At 40.3% G+C, this 19,596-nt stretch overlaps 1 protein-coding gene and 1 non-coding gene across 7 annotated transcripts in view; both read left to right on the forward strand.

The window, feature by feature from the left end:
* The window catches only part of rhbdf1b (rhomboid 5 homolog 1b (Drosophila)), a 42,941-nt gene that overhangs the window by 10,092 nt on the left and 13,253 nt on the right, over positions 1 to 19,596 (forward strand). For 3 of the 6 annotated variants that reach the window (XM_085170912.1, XM_085170911.1, XM_085170913.1), the window contains exons 2-4: positions 13,240 to 13,381; positions 13,977 to 14,110; positions 14,424 to 14,570. In XM_085170912.1, coding sequence (XP_085027038.1) covers positions 13,268 to 13,381; positions 13,977 to 14,110; positions 14,424 to 14,570 — 395 coding nt within the window. In that variant the 5' untranslated portion in view covers positions 13,240 to 13,267. Of the gene's footprint in view, positions 1 to 13,239; positions 13,382 to 13,976; positions 14,111 to 14,423; positions 14,571 to 15,325; positions 19,536 to 19,596 lie in introns of those variants that run through there. The other 3 variants (XM_085170914.1, XM_085170916.1, XM_085170915.1) reach the window with 3 other exon arrangements.
* On the forward strand, positions 11,697 to 11,790 carry trnai-uau (transfer RNA isoleucine (anticodon UAU)). The gene is made up of 2 exons: positions 11,697 to 11,734; positions 11,755 to 11,790. It is a non-coding gene; the product is annotated as a tRNA-Ile (tRNA).

Genomic DNA, 19,596 nt, shown 5'->3' on the forward strand with positions numbered 1-19,596 from the left:
GAAAAAAAACGTCGGCCGACAGCGCTGTAAACAACGGTAGACTTGTGCGTAACAAGCAAGCAAATAATAAAGAAAACAGACAGACAGGGAGAGAGGGAGAGAGAGAGAGCTGTGCATGAAGTGTGATTTTATCCTGGTGGAAGCAAAACAGCAAAAGTCAGAGGGAATTCATGACGATGTTTATGTGAAGCGTAGTTTGGATCTTCTTTTGCTCCTGGTTCAGTCAATATTGTTTGGAGAGAGATCAAACTAACAGCTTTATGATCAGCGCAAAAAGGGCGTAAACACACAGCGCGGACCCGCGGATCAGAATCAGAATCTGTCGGCTTTCAGCCCCACCGTCAGCTGAGAAAGGCGACATCTCACTGATTCTGATCCGCGCTGTGTGTTTACGTCTTTGTGCAAAATCCGTGTACCTGCTCTCATTTACTGTCTTAGCTGTTTGGTGGTTGTTGAAATTTTGTGATCTTTCACCTGAGATTCTGGCATTTTGGGCAAAATAAATTTATATTAAAAAATCGATTCAGGATTTTAATGAATCGATTTTACGTTATCCAAGCCAGAATCGATTTTAATCGATAAATCGATTATAAAAACCCACCCCTAGATTCAGTGCTTTGAGCGAAATAAAGAGAAGTGCTTTTAGCCTTTAAGCTTGCAATGTTTTTGATAGCCACCAGGGGGACGATAGCTGTGGTTACTAGTCTGTGGAAAGTTTACAGGACAAGTGGGCCTCGGACTTGAGACTGACGAGTCAAATGCCGACTGATGTGTTGTCTGACAGTGTGATCCATATCCGCTTGTCACATCCAGTTTCAGTACACAAAGATGACGATTGCCACACGAATGCTTCATTTGCTTAATGTGTAAATAACGTCCTAATAGTGCAGTGTAATTCAAAGCTTGATCATATCTGCATTGCTCAGGAAATTCAGTTACAGGCTTCTCAATGCTCTGACAAGATGAACATGTGAAGGATTTCATGCACCGAAACGAAACTCTGTAACTAAAAGGCAGAAACAGGTAAACGGATGCAGATGTTTGGCATAGCAGACAGACAGACGTGTACATGGATGCATACACATACACAACAAACAGCTTGTTTATGTTGTTTAGACATTTCAGAGGGATATTTTGTGTGTTCTGTGTCCATCTCCTCTCCACACAGTATCACACTGTTTATTCTCTGCTTTGCTGCACTGGATTTCCTTTGGGTTTTTTATGCTCTTTGACTTGGTGCAGCATGTCTTTTTTTTTTTACCCATCTTTCATCTTCTCCCAACATGACATAAAAACCATTTTATCTCCATCTGTTGTTCTGTTTTTCCTCTCCTCTCTGCCTCGATGCATTCCAGGTCATCTCAAGTCAAGAGGCAGCGTGAGGTCGTGTCCCATTATCACGCTATAACGTCCTTGGAGAACCTTTCCCAGCCTTAATGAATGCATCCTTGCAACTTTTGCCACTTTTTTTTTTACTGGCATCACTGTCACAGTTTGATGTGTTATGAACTGTTTGCTTCCCAGCAATGCTTACCTTGAGGTTCGACGCGATCGCGAGCTCTGCACAGATAAAAAGGCTTGTCTTCCTATGCAGACTGCTTCATCAGAATTGTGTGGGTGTGAATTAAAGTGCAGCGGGTCGGATTTTGAATGCACGCACGTCTGCGTGCCTTTCCTGCTTGTCAGTCTGAAACTGCTTCCCCACGGGCCACGTGTCAATCTACAGTGGGGAAAGACTTGATGCTGGTAGTCTGTGCCAATCCTTTAATCTCTTAATGACATTCATAGGAGACTTTTTTTTTTCTTTGTGAAACACATCTGAGACTTTTGGATTATGCAAAACCAAGAGTGCAGGAAGTGTAGGTGTCGATTTTTTACTTCCCGCTTCTGCCCCAATTAAATCCATCCTGCTTCGATAGCTCACTAGTTGAGAGACATGATTGTACTCAGAGGCAGATTTGACCTCTGACCTGCTCTCATTGTTTGGGCTTCTGTTTATCTTTGTATAGCTAAGCAGCTTTTTTATGCCGTTCCCCTCTGCATTAAGGCAAAAGGACATTCTAGCAATTCTGCCAAGCATATTTGTAAGCAGATACACTTTGCATTTAGATTTTAGGGTGTATAAATTATTTTAATGATAAAATCTGGTTCTTGGAGTTCTTGCTTGCCTACAGGAGACTTTTGGGTTACTCTCCATATAAGTTTTTTCCTTACAGCATAAAAGGCTTTTGTTGCAAACTGGTGGTCTGTAAATAGAACTGAATAAATATTGAATAAAAAAGTGTCTTTTTTTTTTAGCCTTTACTGGGCGATAGTACCTCTAACCCATTGTTAAGGGAAAAAAATAAAGCTTTACTAGAGATAATAAAACTTGCCCCTATTACATTTATTAATATGTGTCAAACCACAATATCGAATTGAATTTTTTAAAGATTTCGCACCTCTTGTAGTCAGTATTATTCACTGTCAGCTTTTCAGTTTCACAAGAATAAAAATCTGCTTTTTAGTAACACATTCCTTGGAAAAGTTGATCATCGTATATCTAGTCTGATGTTGATCGGTCACGGTTCTCACACTTATCATACTACAGCTGACAAATTAGAGTAGAAGTAGCTGCAAGGTACTCGGGCTCTTTTCAGGAATGTGAGGCATTTCCTAGCCTACAGTGTAGCTGTGAAAGGCAGACAGGATGAACACGGCACATTTCTGTTTATTTTAATTCTGCTTCTGATTGTAGGCAAAGTTTCAAAAGTTTATAAAATCAATTGACATTTTATTCTTTTTTGTGACATTTGAAACATCAATAAACTGCTGTAAACAAGCGATTTTGTCAACAAGATGCCTTGCAGCTTCATTTAATAATTCAAGATTGTTTTGCAAGGTGTGCAACCAGATCACGTTTGACTAAAGCTGTTTTATGGCACAGAGGGAGGTTGCTTATAGAGGAAGGTGAGGGCAGTGGTTTTCTTCTAAAATAGACGAGGAGCTCTTGAGAGTTTTTGTCGTGGCAGATGGTGCAAAGATTCAAAAGCAGATGGAAAAATTGCTTGAAAAACGTTCATCTTCTGTGAATGAGAAAACCAAGCATCACTAAGGAATGGGATGCAAGGTGTCAAAGACGTCTTTGTGACAGGTTTAGACTACAGTGTGGTCTTAATCAGCCTGTCTCTTTTATAAATTATCCCAGTGTGTTGTATTTGACAGTGGGACGTGTTTATGTACACACATACAGTAGCCTTAAGTAGCAGCGTCACTTGCATGTGGGTTTCTTTTTGGTGGTTTTGTGTGTGTGTGTGTGTCTAAGTGGGTGGGATATGTTCCCGCACCCCTGTGCGCTGATCTGCACAGCGGCTGATTGACTAATGAATTGCTCACTGTCGTGTAATCTGCGGTAAGAAGATAAAAGACAGATGCCGCGGGACAATCAAAGCAGTGTTTAGACAGATGGTTTGAACTCATTAAGACCCCCCACTGTGAGTCTGTCAGCGCGTTTTGGAGCACAATCAAACTTTAAGTGAACAATCTACAGATTGATGTTAGAATTTGGAAAAGGAATCAGTGATGTGGCATATAAACAGGCAATCAGTGGTGGGCTTTATTGTAAGAATGCACAGAAACTTACCGATTTACCAGTTTGTTAGCTTTTTACCAATATATTAGTATTGGCATTTATATTGGCCAATGAATGCACATTTAAAAGATAGACATCGGAGGGATACTGTAAATAAACAAATAACTACACATGACAAATGTCAGGAAATCTGTTTATGTTTCATGTATCTGAAAGAAAAAAGATATGTTGGCCGATATATCTGGAATTTTTTTTTAAATCACCAAATAATGGTATGAATATCAGTCGACATCCTCACTTTCCTTCCCGTGTCTGGGACATTTCTAATTGATAAATAGCTGAATTCATCTGATCGTGAGTCCAGATAATTCAGTTCAGTGCAGCTGAATACTCTGAACACTGATGTCTCTGAGGAGCTGCTTTACAGTCTTGTTCTGTTTTACAATGTTTTTATTTTGTCAAATTTGAGTCTCATTTATTTGGGTTGAGCCTAATTATAACTAACCTGGGCAAAATCATTTTGTCATCCAGCGCATTTAATAAGCAGGCTGCAGAAAGAAAAAGCAAAAATAGTATCAACGAGAGGAGGTGGCTGCTTGGATTATGGCACAAAGACTGATGGTAATATAAACTGTTATGTTCATATTATTCATCTATTTGTTCTTTTTCAAACATATTGCATGTTTCGGATATGCAGCTGAGAACACGATTTAGCAATGAGTCCAACTTAGACTTCTGTGGTGAATAATCTTTTCTGGCTAATGTTCGGCCTCAGCGTGGCTGCCAAAATGTTAAATAAGGCTGTATCCCCACAGCGTCTTATAACCAGGGGTATAGACACAAAAGTTAAAGTCTCCTCTTAATAATGTCTAAAGATCTAAATTACTTTTATACATGTTATTGTAAATCTTTTATTCAGCACAGTACTTTTATATTTTTACAGTAAGAAACCCTCTAAAAGAAGCATTTAATGCTGCCAAATTTAGAAAGTCAGGAAGTCCAAAAGTCAACATACAATTTTAATTAATGTTTTTGGCAAGGAAAGACGTGACTGCTCTTCTGTTTTATTTGTCATTCATCATTCCTTGTTTTTACTTACTGACATGACCGAAATTCTGTTTCTGTAGTGGCAGATGTTTAATCATTTATTAGTGTTTGTTTTAGAGGTAGTAGCAGATTAGAGAAACACACACATGCACTTATCATCCAAACTCTGCAAACAGAAAGGAAATGACCTACTGTGTTATGACTAACATCTGGCACAGATGAGAGCCCAGAGCAAATGTAGTCCCTTTGTAGGGGGTTGGGATTGAGGGTTGGATGATAGAAGCACGCAAGATAATTCAATGCAATTCAATTTTCATGCATTGTTACATAACCATAACAAATAATTAAAAGAAAAGATGCACAGTTGTGGGAAGTCTCTGGGAGAAGGGTTTTTGTGTGCAAAAGGATCTGTAGGAACAGATGAATGCAATGAAATGGCAGCAATTCAGAAAAGCGCTGCCCTGCGAAGAAAAACTACTTTAACACTGAAGTTGAAATGGGCCCAGTGGTGCTGTTTGGCAGGTTGTAGTGCCTATTAGAACAGAGCAGTGCCAATGTAATAAAGTTCAAACCCTCCTGGGCTGTCTGAGTTTTAATCTTATGCTGAGTCCAAGCCAGTCAACTTGGAACTGCACTGATAATTGTCAGTTTTATAAAACGTTCTTGCTGGAGAGCAAAGGAAACACCAGGGCTCTTTACTAAATATACCATATATCCATCAAATGAAAATAAACATATGACCTGAAATTTAACAGTTGTCTGGCATTATCATTAGAAAGAACTGCACAAATAAAATCCAAGTAACAACTTCACTAACTCTCAGTGGATACAGTAGTAGGTAGAGCTTGCTCTCTTGCCCTCAGATCTGCCCTAATTCTTCGTGGCATCCATCAGTGATTTTGGTCCATATTGACATGATAACATCACACGGTTGCTGCAGATTTGTTGGCTGCACACTCAGGTTATGAATCTCCCATTACACCACATACCAGAAGTGCTCTGTTGGATTTAGAGCTGGTGACTGTGGAGGCCGTTTATTTACGGTGAACTCATTGTTATGTTCAAGAAACCAGTTTGAGTTGATTTGAGGAATGTGACATACTATGTGATCTTGATGGATACCATGTGTTCATAAAGGGATGAGCATGGTCAGCAACAATACTCTGGTAGGCTGTGATGTTTAAATGGTGCTCAGTTGGTACTAAGGGGCCCAGCGTTTGCCAAAAACATATCTCCTACACCATTACATCACCACCCTGAAGCAAGCTAGAAGGCAGGATGGATCCATGTCCTCATGTTGTTCACGCCAAATCCTTGACCCACCATCAGAATATTGCAGCAGGAATCAAGACACATCAAACCAGGCAATGCTTTTACAATCTTGTCCAACTGGTAGCAGTTGGTGAGCTGGTACAAACTGTAGCCTCAGTTTCCTTTTCTTAGCTGACAGGTACGCAGTGTGGTCTTCTGCTGCTGTAGCGCATTTGCTTCAAGTTCAGTATACTGCGCATTCAAAGATGCTCTTCTGCACATCTCGGTTTTTAACGAATTGTTATTTGAGTTGCTGTTGCTTTGCTATCAAAGGCAACAGTAATGCAAAAGACTAGTCTAGGCAATCTGTCTAAAGTCAGTATATTAAGGTTGCAATGAAACTGGCTTCAGTCAGCTGAAAAACCTTTATTGGTTTTCCACAATTCAAAATATGTAAAAAATAAAATTATGCTGGTATTAAGGCCACACCATGCAAGTGTATTTAAATCAAGTGGAATCATTGGGATTTGTGGATTTGCTTCCAGCAATGAAACAAAAGCACAGAAATTTAGCCAGACATCATTGATCTTTGAGGGAAAGCGAGCCAAGGGTTTTAAAAAGAAGAAAACATTTTTCTCTGAGAACATGAATTGTTACAAAAAGTAGAAGACATTGCCTGGAGTCACTGATACAGAGACGCATTGACATCTTGTGTCGTGGGAATCTAGCTAAGCTAAGCCTGCTTACTTCCCAGAACTCTAAAAGCCTTTTTTTTGCTCTTCTCTGACTTCTTGCTAAATGAAATTCTGTATAATCACAGATAAAATGCCAGGGGTGCTAAATGTGCTACCGGAGAGAAAATAGAAAAGAAGCTCAGATGGATCCTGCCAATGGAAACAATGAAAAGTAACACTAAAACCAACCCATTGCCCAGAGATTATACTGGACAGCAGGAAACAGTTGATGCCTGGGTGTTTTAATTGACTGTTTTTTGCCTGGCTGGCAGGAGTAGCAGCAGCTGGGCTGGCAGGTACGCTAGTTTACCAAGTGTCACATTGTCACAGAGTTTTTAAAGCTAAATATTCTAAAGATGCATGGATTAAGTTAACTGTGTTATTCGGAAGTTGATGTAATACAGCACTTTGATTTAAATATAGCTAGATATTGCATATCCAGAATTTCTTTTAGCCATCCTACCAAAGCACCCAAACACTTTTTGGGCAGTACACTGAATATTAAAAAGCAGAGTAAATGAAAGTCTTGCACCCTCAAAGAGGAGCCAGAAAGAAAGAAAAAGAACAAAGAAGGCAAGAGATTTAGAGAATAAAAGGGAGACAGTGCAGAGAGCAGATTGTGGCCTGCTTAACATGATGAGCCACTGAATATCAAAGCTTACTGACATGCAGTCACGGTAGCTTTACATGGCACAGTTACTGGTTACAGCCTCAAAGACCAGAATGGTAAATGGACTGGTTCTTATATAGCACTTTTCTACTCTTCTGAGCACTCAAAGCACTTTACACAACTTGTGCCCGAGCACATTTTTCTAAATGCTTTCTAGCTAAATAACACACATTCATACTCCGATTGATGCATTAAAGACCAATTTGGGGTTAGTATCTCGCCCAAGGATATTTGGCATGTAGACTAGGGGAAGCCAGGAATTGAACCACCAACCTTCCGATCAGTAGATGACGTGCTCCGCCACCTGAGCTACAGCGACCCCAAAGGCAAAGGATCAGGGAGCAGTGTCAGGACAAGTCTTGCTTCGGTGCCAAAGAGATGCCTTTGTTTTATTCTCGACACGTCAGCAAATGTCACTCCATGTAAAGCAGATCCAATTACGCTACCATTCTGCTGTAGTCCCCTGAAAGCACAGTAGGCTGTGCACAGAAGTTCATATTTCCTTTGAGGTAACACTTTGACAACATTGGAGTTTTGATGGCAAATTGAAGCCAAAATAAGAACTTAAAAGCCTTTAAACGTTCTTTTTTGCTATCATAAAAAGTATGCTACTTCATCCAGAGCAAGTAGTCAGTCTTAATGCTTTCAAAAGGAGAGGATAATTTTCAGAACTGAAATATGAAGGCTCTTTACTGGCAAGTTGGATTATGCGATGACACTATCTTTTCCTTTTTTCTGAATTTGACTCATTGATATCAGTGACACCACATCCTGCTCACGACACTATCACAGCATCACCTCCATCGAATCGGTGGGCAGTACAAGCTTCTGTGGCTGAACAGCAGGGCGATGTCATGTGGCATACAGCATGGGGATTACATACCCTAATCTGCCTGTCATGAAAAATCCAACTAGAGGAAAAAAAGAGGAAAGAGATCAAGATTATGGAATAACAAATGGCGAATGTTACAAAACAAGATGAAAAATGGGGATATTGATTTTGGACTGCTTTGCACCTTCAAGCAGAGACCTGCAAAGACCTGATGCGAGGGGGCTGAGCCGAGCGCTGTGTAGTATATGCATGTGAGCGAATTTTGACCTTACTTGAAAAGTGCATATCAGAGTGCCTGAGTTCATGTTGCCGTGCACACACAATATCACCACTACAAAATAAGCAAAGGATGTGGTGAAGCAAAGGATTTTAGTGAAGCCTTCTATTTGCAGGGGTGTGTTTATAAAAGAACGCGCAGACTCCTTCATGTGACCGCAGAGGGACCATAACACTGACACAGGCAGCTGAGAGGCGAAAAGAACGGAATCCAACTTTTGTTTGATATTTTACTTTTTGATATTTTAAAATTGCGTCGGCCCAGTGCATGAATGCACTCTACATCTACATGTGCATTCTCAACTTTCAAAGAAGAATTCTAAAATACTTTATTAGATAATTTGAGTTCAAAGCCACATTGTAATTACATCTGTTTGATCATCTTGAAACTTGGCAGTAGCACGCTAGTGTTTACTGTATACTGTACTGTCCCAGAGTTTCTTGTAATTTTTAAAAAGTGGTCCTGAGCAACTGTTCTGCAGGCTTTCTAAAGGCCTTTCAGTCTTTCATCAGCACTTATTTTCAGTCCAGTCCTTGTACTGGACCTTTTCAGAGGAATGTTTTGTTTGTAAAACCACTTAACACTGACCTATGAATCATTCAATCATGAAAAAGAACCCAACTCAAAAGAGGAGAGAGTGTTGTGTCTACACATAGCAGACAACATAGCAAAGAACCCATTTTAAACTGAATCACTTTGCTAGCAGCCAGTTGAAAAAACACACGTTTTCTTTAGTTGAATCTATAAAAAAGGTTTGACAGACGTAAAACAGTATTTTTGCACTAATAAACCATACATTTTTACAAAAAGCCTAAAACTTGGTCTAATCTGAGCATGCTGTGCAGTGTTTCCTTGAAAAGTTTGAGGAAACTAGACAAGTGGAGGACAAGAGAAGAAGTGGCAGGCCTAAATGCTATTTACAGTAGATGAGCAGTACATGAAAGTCATGATTTACAGAAATAGGAAATAATCCAACAAAGACCTGACACAGGACCTTAGAGATGCATCTGGCCTTTGGTTCATCAGTCTGTCTCAGTGAAGAGTGGCTGTCAAGAAGCCATTATTCTTAAGGAAAGGAAACAGGGAGAAAAGACAGAGATGTGCCAAATTACACAAGAATTGGATTTAAAATCAGTTGCCTTAGGTCTTTTTTAGGTCTAATTTTTTTTGCTTCAGATTCTCATCTAGGTCAGGAAAGAGGTCAAATAGTGTCTACAGCCATCTGTAAAACACAGTGGAGGCTCTTTCATGGGTTGAGGCTGCATTTCAGACAGCAGTGTTGAAGATCTTCTCAAAATAGATGGAATTACTGATCCAGAAAGATTGAAGTATTGTTGTATGTTTAGCCAGTATGACAATGATCCCAAACACGCTGCCAATACAGTAAAAATTTCCATTTCTGGATAGAAAATTTTTGTTAGTGTTCTAGCATGTTAGTAGGTATTTATAAGAGGGTCTTCAAAGTGTAAATTCCAGTCACATTAATTTAGGGCCTTAAAGTGTCTAAAAACCTCCACATTTTATTTTTATAAATTTGTTAATTATCTTTTTTTTTAATCTTTTTCCATTAGTGGTACTTGCAACATCTTGCAAGTACCACTAATGGAAACTACAGCGTGTATAAAACACACCCAGCTTGTGTTTTGTTTTGCAGCGTGGGGTGTCTGCGACATACCCATTCATAAGTGAACATGTTAGGTGTTAAAGTTGTACAGATGCGCAGGAAGTCAGAAAAACATTGGTTGCCATAACACACCAACAGCAGTACCGAAAATCCCACTCCACTGAAACCCACTCTGCATTAGCAGCATCACTCCTGTAACTCCAGACAGTGCTTGGAGCTACGCTGACATTAAAGTGGTGGTGCTCTGGACTAATTCTGGCTCTGTGATTCTCATTTGTATCCCTCATCCTTTTCTTCTGCCAATATGGATGTGAAATAAGTCTTAAAAAGCATTTATAATCATCTTAAACAGGTCATTAAGAAATCTTGCTGGACTAAAGACAAAGCGCAAAGAGCCAGCTGATGAGGGTGTGATTAGTTTTGCAGACTTTGAATGCAAAACAAAGTATTGGATAAGGTGAAAATTAAGCCTAACGATTTACCTCGAGAGAGAGAAACATCTGTGCAAAATTTCATGGCAGTCTAGACAGCTCATGCAAAACCACAAATATAAACCTCATGGTGGCGGCTGAGGGGGGATCGTCAAAGTCAGTAATATTTGTATATAAATACAAAATATTTGGCAGTCTAAGGCGATATTGAGATACATTATTTGATAAGGGATGACGCTGCCGCTTCTTCAGTCTTATGTTCTGCTGTCACTAACGGTTTGTGTTGACATTTAACATGAATATTTATAGTGTAGGCTGAGTATTAGAGAACAATACAGTTAAGGTTGAAGCAATCCAACAGAAGGTACAATTATTCTGTCAGGACTGACGTTTTTACCACCTAGACAAATGATTGTGGTGAACCCTTCCACTTTTCATTTAAATCTGTCACAACCCCTCCAAAATAAACTGTGCTTAGCAGAAATGAGTTTGTTTTAGCCAAACCAAACCTCCCAGACTCCACCAGCCTGAATAGCTCCAGCATATAATACAGCTAAACATACTGTCTACAACAAAGAACATGCACAGCTCACGCTCCTTGTTGTGTCACTACTCCTACTCCCATCTGCAGCTGAGTAATCACGCTATTTGTGCAAACGCCCACCCTATACTGACAACATCGAGTTCACACCTGCTCTGTAGGCACTGCCATGTAAAGATCACTATCAAAATAGACACGGCCTTTTTGCCTGAGAGCAGATACACGGATTTTACTGAAAAATACACTCTCGAAATGACAAGCCAAGTTATCCAAAAAAGAGATTCCTTCACGGTTTTGCTGCAACTCTATAGGTTGTGCAGGAGTTCTTGGGCTTTGGAAGAACATGCCGTCCTGTCTGGATTCGTTTGCATCAAGAAGTACTCCTGCTGCCGCCTTTGATTTTCTGGCCAGAAGTCTGAATATCAGCTCCGGGATCACCTATGATGGAAGAGATTATTGTTAACTTTAATGACTTTATGGCAAAAGAGGAGAGCCTGTAATTTCACTCACCGCCACGAATTACAGAACAATTCGCAGCTGAAACCTACGGGAGCTCCTTGGCGGTGGTCGCTCATTACTTCTCACCAGAGCCCCATGCAGATGTCCTATTATGCAGTAATAGTCCCCTTCACTCATGCATAAGGACTTCCACTTGGCACAGGCTGTAACTGTGAGAAAGACTTCTCAAAATGAGCTGAAATGCAAACATCCTGCAGGGGCTCCAGTGGCGCAACTGGTCAGCGCGCGGTACTTATAAGACAGTAACCTGCAGAGTGATGCCGAGGTTGTGAGTTCAAGCCTCACCTGGAGCAGTCAAGTTTTATGCTCCTTGGTTTATGAGATTTAAGTCAGACCGTGTGTGTGCGTGGGAGGGTAGAGTAGTGCTAAGTTGATGACAACTTGAACCTCACAAACCAAAAACACTCATCCCACTGCTGGCTTTTGATAACTACACAATACTTGGTCTGATATTCTTTAAGCAATGAGCACAAACTAGTTTAAAAATTACACTAAAGACGGTGCAAGAACTTTTCACAATATATCACATATAGAACATCAATTACACCAACACAGATCATTAATCAGATAATCCACATATGCCAGTAGATCAGGATCGTTTTTAGAGTAGAGTAACTAAATAAACAGTGAGACAGTAAACGGACAAAATGTGCACACATCATCAAGCAGCAGCAGCTTTGAGAAAGAAATGACAGTTTTAGTTTTGCACATTATTAAAAAGTTCCAGAGCGAACATTCACAAACTGAGGAAACGTCTCATGAATTCCCATACAGCTGCCGTGGAAACAGATAAACAGGAAAACCCATTTTCACTCTCTGATTGCCTTCAAAGTCATAAACCAGTGAGCAACTAGGATCAGTGGAAGCTTCGGCCTTTTATTTTATTTTATTTTTGTCTTTCCGTCTGCTGGTGTGGCTCAGCTTGGGTCAAATTTTCTGTCTGATGCTGTCTGTTAACGGTGGCCTGCAGTGCAACAGCATCCTTTTCTCTCCACACAAGCCTTCCATGTGTGCAGCTTAGTGCCACCTTGGTGGTTGTGAAACAGCTGCACCAACGTGCCTCCAAAACTCCAGGGGAGGAGTAAGTACTGGTAGATCTTAGTTTGCAGATAAATGCTGAGTATCCTGTGGGAATGGAGAAAATATTAACTGGTGTTTGGGAAAAGTTTAAGCTCAGCTGAAATAATGTGCTGCTTGTAAGACAGCAAACAGCAGAGTAATGCTAAGGTTGTGAGTTTGAGCCTTACCTGGAGCAAAGGAGCAAACTGAAGCTATCAGTGTTGAGGAGTTAAACTTCAGGACACCGGAGGCGTAACGGTGCAGCTTGCTTGTGGCCAGAATAAGAAAATAGTGGGCCGCTGCTCCTAATACTATCAGCATGTTTATTTCAGTCTCAGTAATTCAGTCGACACAATCATCTGAAAGAAGATCATAATAGTAGATCTGCTCAACTGTGGTTCAGTGTCACTCCACATTGTGATTCAGTTTGTTAGGAAAAGACTTCAAGTTGTTGGCAGACTAGTGGCTCATAATTTGGATTATTCAGGAATTTGCCTCAGTACTGTGTCTGTGCGAGGTCACATCACGTGGATTACAACTGTTTATTGTTAGCACGCTCTGTCTACTGTCTGCGATTAATCGACCAAGCTGGTCACTTTGGATTTTTTGGCTTGTGACAGTTCGGTAATTTGTCTGAGCACTTTTTCCAAAAACCCATTTCCTTCTCTGTTTGTGTTGCCCAGCTGGCAGGTGTCAGGAGAGGCAGCGAGCATGGATGAGCCGAGCAGCAGGAACAGCAGCCTCCAGAGGAAGAAGCCACCATGGCTGAAACTGGACATCCCAACCATCCAGCTGACACCGGATGACACGCCAGCACCCAACCAGGTGAAGGCACTGGACTCAAAAAGCATGTCTGGAGTAAAAGGAAGATAAGAGGTGTAAAATTCTGACTACAAGCACACGTTATACTGGAAAAAAATCAATGTTTTTGAGCACTTTCAACAACATCTGGCGACTTTCACGTGGTGGCAACCAGTGTTGGTCAAGTTACTTGAAAAAAGTAATCAGTAACTAATTACTGATTACTTCCCCCAAAAAGTAATCCCGTTACTTTACTGATTACTTCTTTTCAAGAGTAATTAATTACTTAGTTACTTAGTTACTTTTTAAAAACATGATTTACAACCTGAATAGGTGATAAAGCGATAGATCTTTCAGCCCAATTCTACTTTTTCTGAAAAAAGTAATCGGATTACAGTAACGCGTTACTTGTAACACATTACTGCCCATCTCTGGTGGCAACTCAGTAAATTCCAGCAAATGAAGAAGACCGTAGTACTGAAAACTCTAACCCTAGCGGATTGCTTCTTCTGTGTGGAATTAGCTTGTTTCTTGACATGCAGTCACTCATTCCCAGTGGTACAGAGCATGATTGTATCATTTGTGTGTGTGTTTATGTGTGTTTATGTGCTCGTTACAGCCAGTGAGGCGCCTGCGCAGCGTCAGCATGCCAGGGGAAAACCCTCAGACCTGCATTGCTGCCTTGGAAACTTCCAACAACTACCTCAGACCTCCTGCGGAGAGATTGCCCTCCATCACTCAGTCCATTAAAAGGTTAGACACACACACACACACACAGACACACACACACACACACACACACACACACACACACACGGGTATATAAAGAGAACTCCTCTGTCCTCTCTTCCTATTTTCTCTAGCTGCTAATTTCCTCTTTCTGCTTCTGCAAGCAAAATCCATAATTCTAATAATTCCTCAACTAAACTATTAGATGCTTTTGCTTCCTTTCAATTAATCCTGCTCTCGTTTTTCTCTTTTCCCCCCTTTTACTTTGGCCTTGCTTTTTTCTTTTTTCTTTCCCTCTTTGTCTCCCTTCAAACCTCTTACTCCGACGTGAACGTAGTGAGAAAAGGGTGCACTTTGAACGCATCAACACCGTTCCCCCAAAGGGCCAGAGGAGCCCCAGGAGGGTGTCAGCCATCCGAAGGCGGTCCTGTATCCCCAAGATACTGACCCGGCGGCGTTCATCTATACCAAAACAAATCATCAGGTACATGAGAGGTGAAGTAGGGGGCCAGGATAACAGCGAGTAGAAGCTGTTAGTTATTGGGCTTCAGCAAGCTCCAGGGATGCCAGCATGGACTTACTTAGTTGAAACAGCTTGTCAAGTGAGTCTTGACTCAGACTTTCAGGTGAAAAGCTACTGCTTAACCCGTTGCAACGCAAATTCTATCCTTTAAACTACTCACCTGATCTAAAACAGGACCTGAAAATGGGCTTTCAGCACAGGTTCGATTTCCTAAATCCCAAAGACAAAGCCCAAAAGGAAGTAAAGGAGTCCAGTTCTCTGTCACTCCACTTGATTTGCAGTATGCTGAAAGGTTAATTTAGGTTTATTTTTTTGTCCAGTGATGCTAAAAATATGTTTGTTGCTTAATGTCTAATCCAGCCTTAACATTGAGTAAAACAGCTAAACTGAGACTGAAAGCTGGTGGACTAACGTACAGACATCAAATAACTACAGAGTCTTCAAAACAGCTGCTGTTTGCTTGTAAGATCACACCTTTAACTCCAAAGGTGACATATCTGTGTTGTGTTTGTGCTTTATCTTTAAAACATGTTGAAATTCTCAGTAAAAATGGAGCTGATTGGTGAAGCATTTACACGCTATATTGAAAATAATAGAAATAAATTTAAAAATGATTTTATTTTGAAATGTTCATGTAAGATTTGATACATTTTATGATGATGACATGTTTATCACCCAGAACGCTTAATGTCATATTTATAACAGTAATAGTTTTAACAGATGCATGAAACTATACATTTTTAGACTTAAGTTGTAAAGGCCGCCGTTTTCTTTGTGAGTATTTATTACACTGCGTGCTGCGGGGAAAAGCCTGTTCTAACGTTTGAGTCTAAGGTTTGTTTTTTAGCACCTGGCGGCTCTTTTTTTACTTCTCATCCGTAAATAATCTGCTCTTTCACGTGATTCAGTTTATTTTGAAAAGTCTCAACAGGATCTTGAGCTTTATTGTGAAAGGTTTATGTGGAACATAAACAAGCGGACATGCGATGGTGTTACCATCGTTGTTGCTAATGACAACGCATAAAAATAGGCACTTGTCCGTCTGTAGTGTGGTTATATAAAATATAAGAGAAAGAGAGAACTTTAAGAAATTAATATAACCACTACAGTGACCATCAAAACGATGAAAAATATTGCCGTAAACAGTTTATTTTGCGACACCACAAAACAAACAATAGCGTAAAATGAAACGATCGTCATCCGATATATATCGTTATATCGAACAGCCCTAATGTCAGTCATCATTTATGAATGCAAAAATGCTATTTTAGGTCTGTCAAAACTGTTTTACTTTTGGCATTTTTCATTGATTCAGCCAAAGAAACTGGAACAAATTATGTGTTCCTGACTTAGAAGGCTGTTAGTAAGTGTCCAAATATACAGTTTACAATGGGTTACTGCTAAGTTGTCTGTTACGTGTAGAAACAACACTGGTCATCCTGTTTTATGCTTGAATGATTCATAGGTCAGTGTTAAGTGGCTTTACAAACAAAAATATTATTCATCTGAAAATGGTCAGATACAAGGATGGGACTGAAAGCAGCCAATGAAAGAGCCTGAGAAAGCCCAGAGAAGAACACTTTAAAAAATGATAGGAAAAGTCAGTCTCCTTGGAAGCAAAACATAAAGAAATGAGGGGTGACTCATGAGTTTTGCTCAGTACTGTATGACAGTACTAATCTGGCCTGCCTGCAGTAACTGACACATTATTAAATATGACAGCGTTGAGTGGCTGAAACTGCGTGTCAAGCAATAACTTTGCAAACGTGTTTTTCAAAACTAAAACTCCTGACGTCTTTGGTTCACACTTCATGCAACACAAAGGAAAACACATTACTGTCCCAACTTCTTTTCCAAAAAACCATTAAGATGTACAAGTTTCAGCATTTAATGTGTTGTCTTTGTTATGTTTTCAGTTGACATCGTGGTTTAAAAGATTTTCAAACTCATTGGTCACATTTGCTTCATGCCACAGCTACGAGGGTTTGTTGGTGTCAGTCCAGGTCATACACAGGACCACGTGGTTTGTAGGAGACAACATAACACAAACGCTCATTCTGGCTATCTTATGTGCGTCATACCACTTCAAAGCGGCTGCTTAAGCAGAATTAAATTGAATGTAAACGTTTGAAGACGGAGCCGCAACTCAAACCTGCAGATACCCTTCAAAAGAGAGTGTCCTAATTTCTTAATTTCATCTTGCAGAAATGTATTAGCTTTTTATTTGCATTTGTGGAAGAAGCACAGGACGCGTTTGATGTTTGTGAGAGAATTAATGCGATTTTATGTGACTCGTGGAGGTTAGCTGAGGTCTCTCCTCCCCAAGAGTTCATGAATCCATGCTAAATCTTTACTATTCAAACAAAGCACGTCTCTGAGTGTGATTTGTTGTGTGCTCACGGGGTATCTTGGAGGACACCCTGATGTTTATCTGGAGGACAAGCGGAGCGCTCTTTACGGGTCATTATTCATGTTAAGGAGGCCACAAAATTAAACGGTAGATAACTTTGCCATTCACCGCAAGTTCACATGCTCAGTTTGACTTCCTTAAAGAAGCTGACGCGAGTTTCCGAACTGCAGAGCACGTTGGGGTTTTAGCTTGGAGCGATGAGAAAATAAACCTCTCCGGTAGTGTGTGTATATACAGTATGTGTGTATGTGTCATGTCCAGGCATGTCCAAGGTGCACTCCCTTCATCGTTTCTCCCTCCTAATGCCCATGATGATCTTTCTTCTCTCCCTCCTTCTAACGTTCCATTTCCTGTGGTATGTTAGAGGGAGAACTGGTGTTTACATTCACTCCTGCAAAACAAGGCAGAGACTCAGGCAGGCAGAGGGAGAGGGGACTCACTGATAGAGATCGTTGGGGGCTGTTGATGTGGGAAAATGTTCAGTTTGACGAGGATCAGCATCACTGTCTTTTTTGCCCAGTAGGTCACATCCTTTCATGTGAGCTCTTAAGGAGGGACGTCTCCAGACAAATTAACGCTCTTTGTCGGGTACGGAAATTTAGGCTGTGTGTGCTGGTGACACAAGTTCAGAAAACAAAGATCCACCCACTCATTGTGTGTTATATAGTCCAGCTGGATGAAATCGGAAGCTCTCTGTGGATTTCTTTTCACGTCATGATGTAGACATCAGCCTCCCGTCTGACTGAGGAGTTTAGCACTGGATTCTCTCAAACTTTGATTAACCAGGAGAGCACTGTAGAAGAAAGGGATGTTCAGCAGACTCCAGACATGTGCTGATCCTCCGCTCTTTGCTGACGTAGAGCTGGCCTGGATATCAGGAAATCCCCTTATGGAACATTGTATGTGGGATTTGTGAAGGATCAGTTTGTATTTGGCAGATTGAGGTTTATTAGGGGTCAGGGGTTAAGCGGGGACAGTACTGGCGATGGAGATCACTCAGCTCCAGAGTCCCCAGCCCAATCAGGAATGAGCCATACCCTAAAGCCCTCTTGGAGATCTCAGGACAGGTGAGTGCGCTGAGGCAAACTGGAGCAGAGCAAAACATCTGGCTCAGCATGAGATGCTTTGGAAAGTCAGTGAAAATTCTCAACAAAGCACTTGTTCTGTCTTTGAGGGGGATTAAGATTTTCTCAAAATTAACTACAGGATTTAGAGTCACTAGCAGCTCACATTTTAAATTGCTTTCAGTCTTATATGTTGAGTTTTACAGAAGGGTTTGTGATTGCCAGCATGTATATCTCATCTGGTTTATGCATCTCTTTAAAAATCTGAAGTTTTGAAGCTTTGAAGAGAATAGTTCTGATAAAGTGGCTTATTTGCTTTGCTTTAGGAAGTTCAGTAAGAAGACTGATAAAAGCTGTCATATATGTGGGATAAATATAAATTAAACTGTAGCCAGGAGATGATTAACTGTGATCTAATCAAAGTGTATAATAATTGGTTACTAGCGTAACCCAGTGCCACTGAAACAGCTCTGTTCAGTGGTAGCATATCATTTTTGTTTTTTAGCTGTCTATGGAAGTTAAACAAAAACGATTAAACTTGTTAACTTGTGACATTTAAAGGTGCCATTATTAGGCTCATTGAGCTGAAGGACCAACGAGTTTATACAACTGCGAGACACTGATCCGTCTCTATGTCCGTCCATCCACAGTTCACAAGAATTTCTACAGGATTTTTGTGAAACTTGCACAGAAGGATCAACTAATCCAAATTATGAACCAAGGTCAATGTTAAGTTCATACTTTTATGAGTTTTATGAGTAATTTTCTATATTTTCTTTGTCTCTTTAATGGCCAAATGAGACACTACGTCATTGACATGCTGGCCTTTTAAAAAGTGGTGTAGACAACCAGCTTTCAATGGATGGACAAATAAATCCCAGATGACCTTTCAGCATATTGTGGTTCAAAAGTATTAGAGGGAACTAGAGTGCTGCACACGTTTTTCAGGCTTTAGAAAATGTAACTCATGAGAGAGACTTTGGACTTCTCAGACTAGGGCAGATGAACCATTTACCTACCTCACAGCACAATGTTGTACTTTGTAGTTAAAAAACTCATTTATATTGTTTCTAGAAAACATAAAAGTTGAAAAGTAAATATTAAATTATAGGAAAAATGTAAACCAACATAAAGTCGTACATAGGGAAACAACTTCAATGAGTTACAATGCATTCTTAAAATAATGTCTATTTTGACTTTAATAGTAATTTTATCAGAGGTCACACTTGCTGCCTCAACATGTGGCTATGAATGAATGAGACTGGGCATGTGCAAACTGAACCAGCAGTAGTCTAATTGTTTGATAGCTACCTGGATTTTTTGTGTAGTGTTTGTTTGGATTGTGCAAAGCTTTACCCTTCTGCCTTTTCTTCTCCCTGATGCCCAAAATGCCGTGTGAGCCCATAATTACGTCGACTGTTGTTTCATGTGTACCAGCCTTACCTGGAGGATGTGGAGACTAATTCAATTCAATTCAATTCAATTTTATTTATATAGCGCCAAATCACAACAA

This window comes from Neolamprologus multifasciatus, chromosome 8, assembly GCF_963576455.1.
Source record: "Neolamprologus multifasciatus chromosome 8, fNeoMul1.2, whole genome shotgun sequence".
Taxonomy (NCBI): domain Eukaryota; kingdom Metazoa; phylum Chordata; class Actinopteri; order Cichliformes; family Cichlidae; genus Neolamprologus; species Neolamprologus multifasciatus.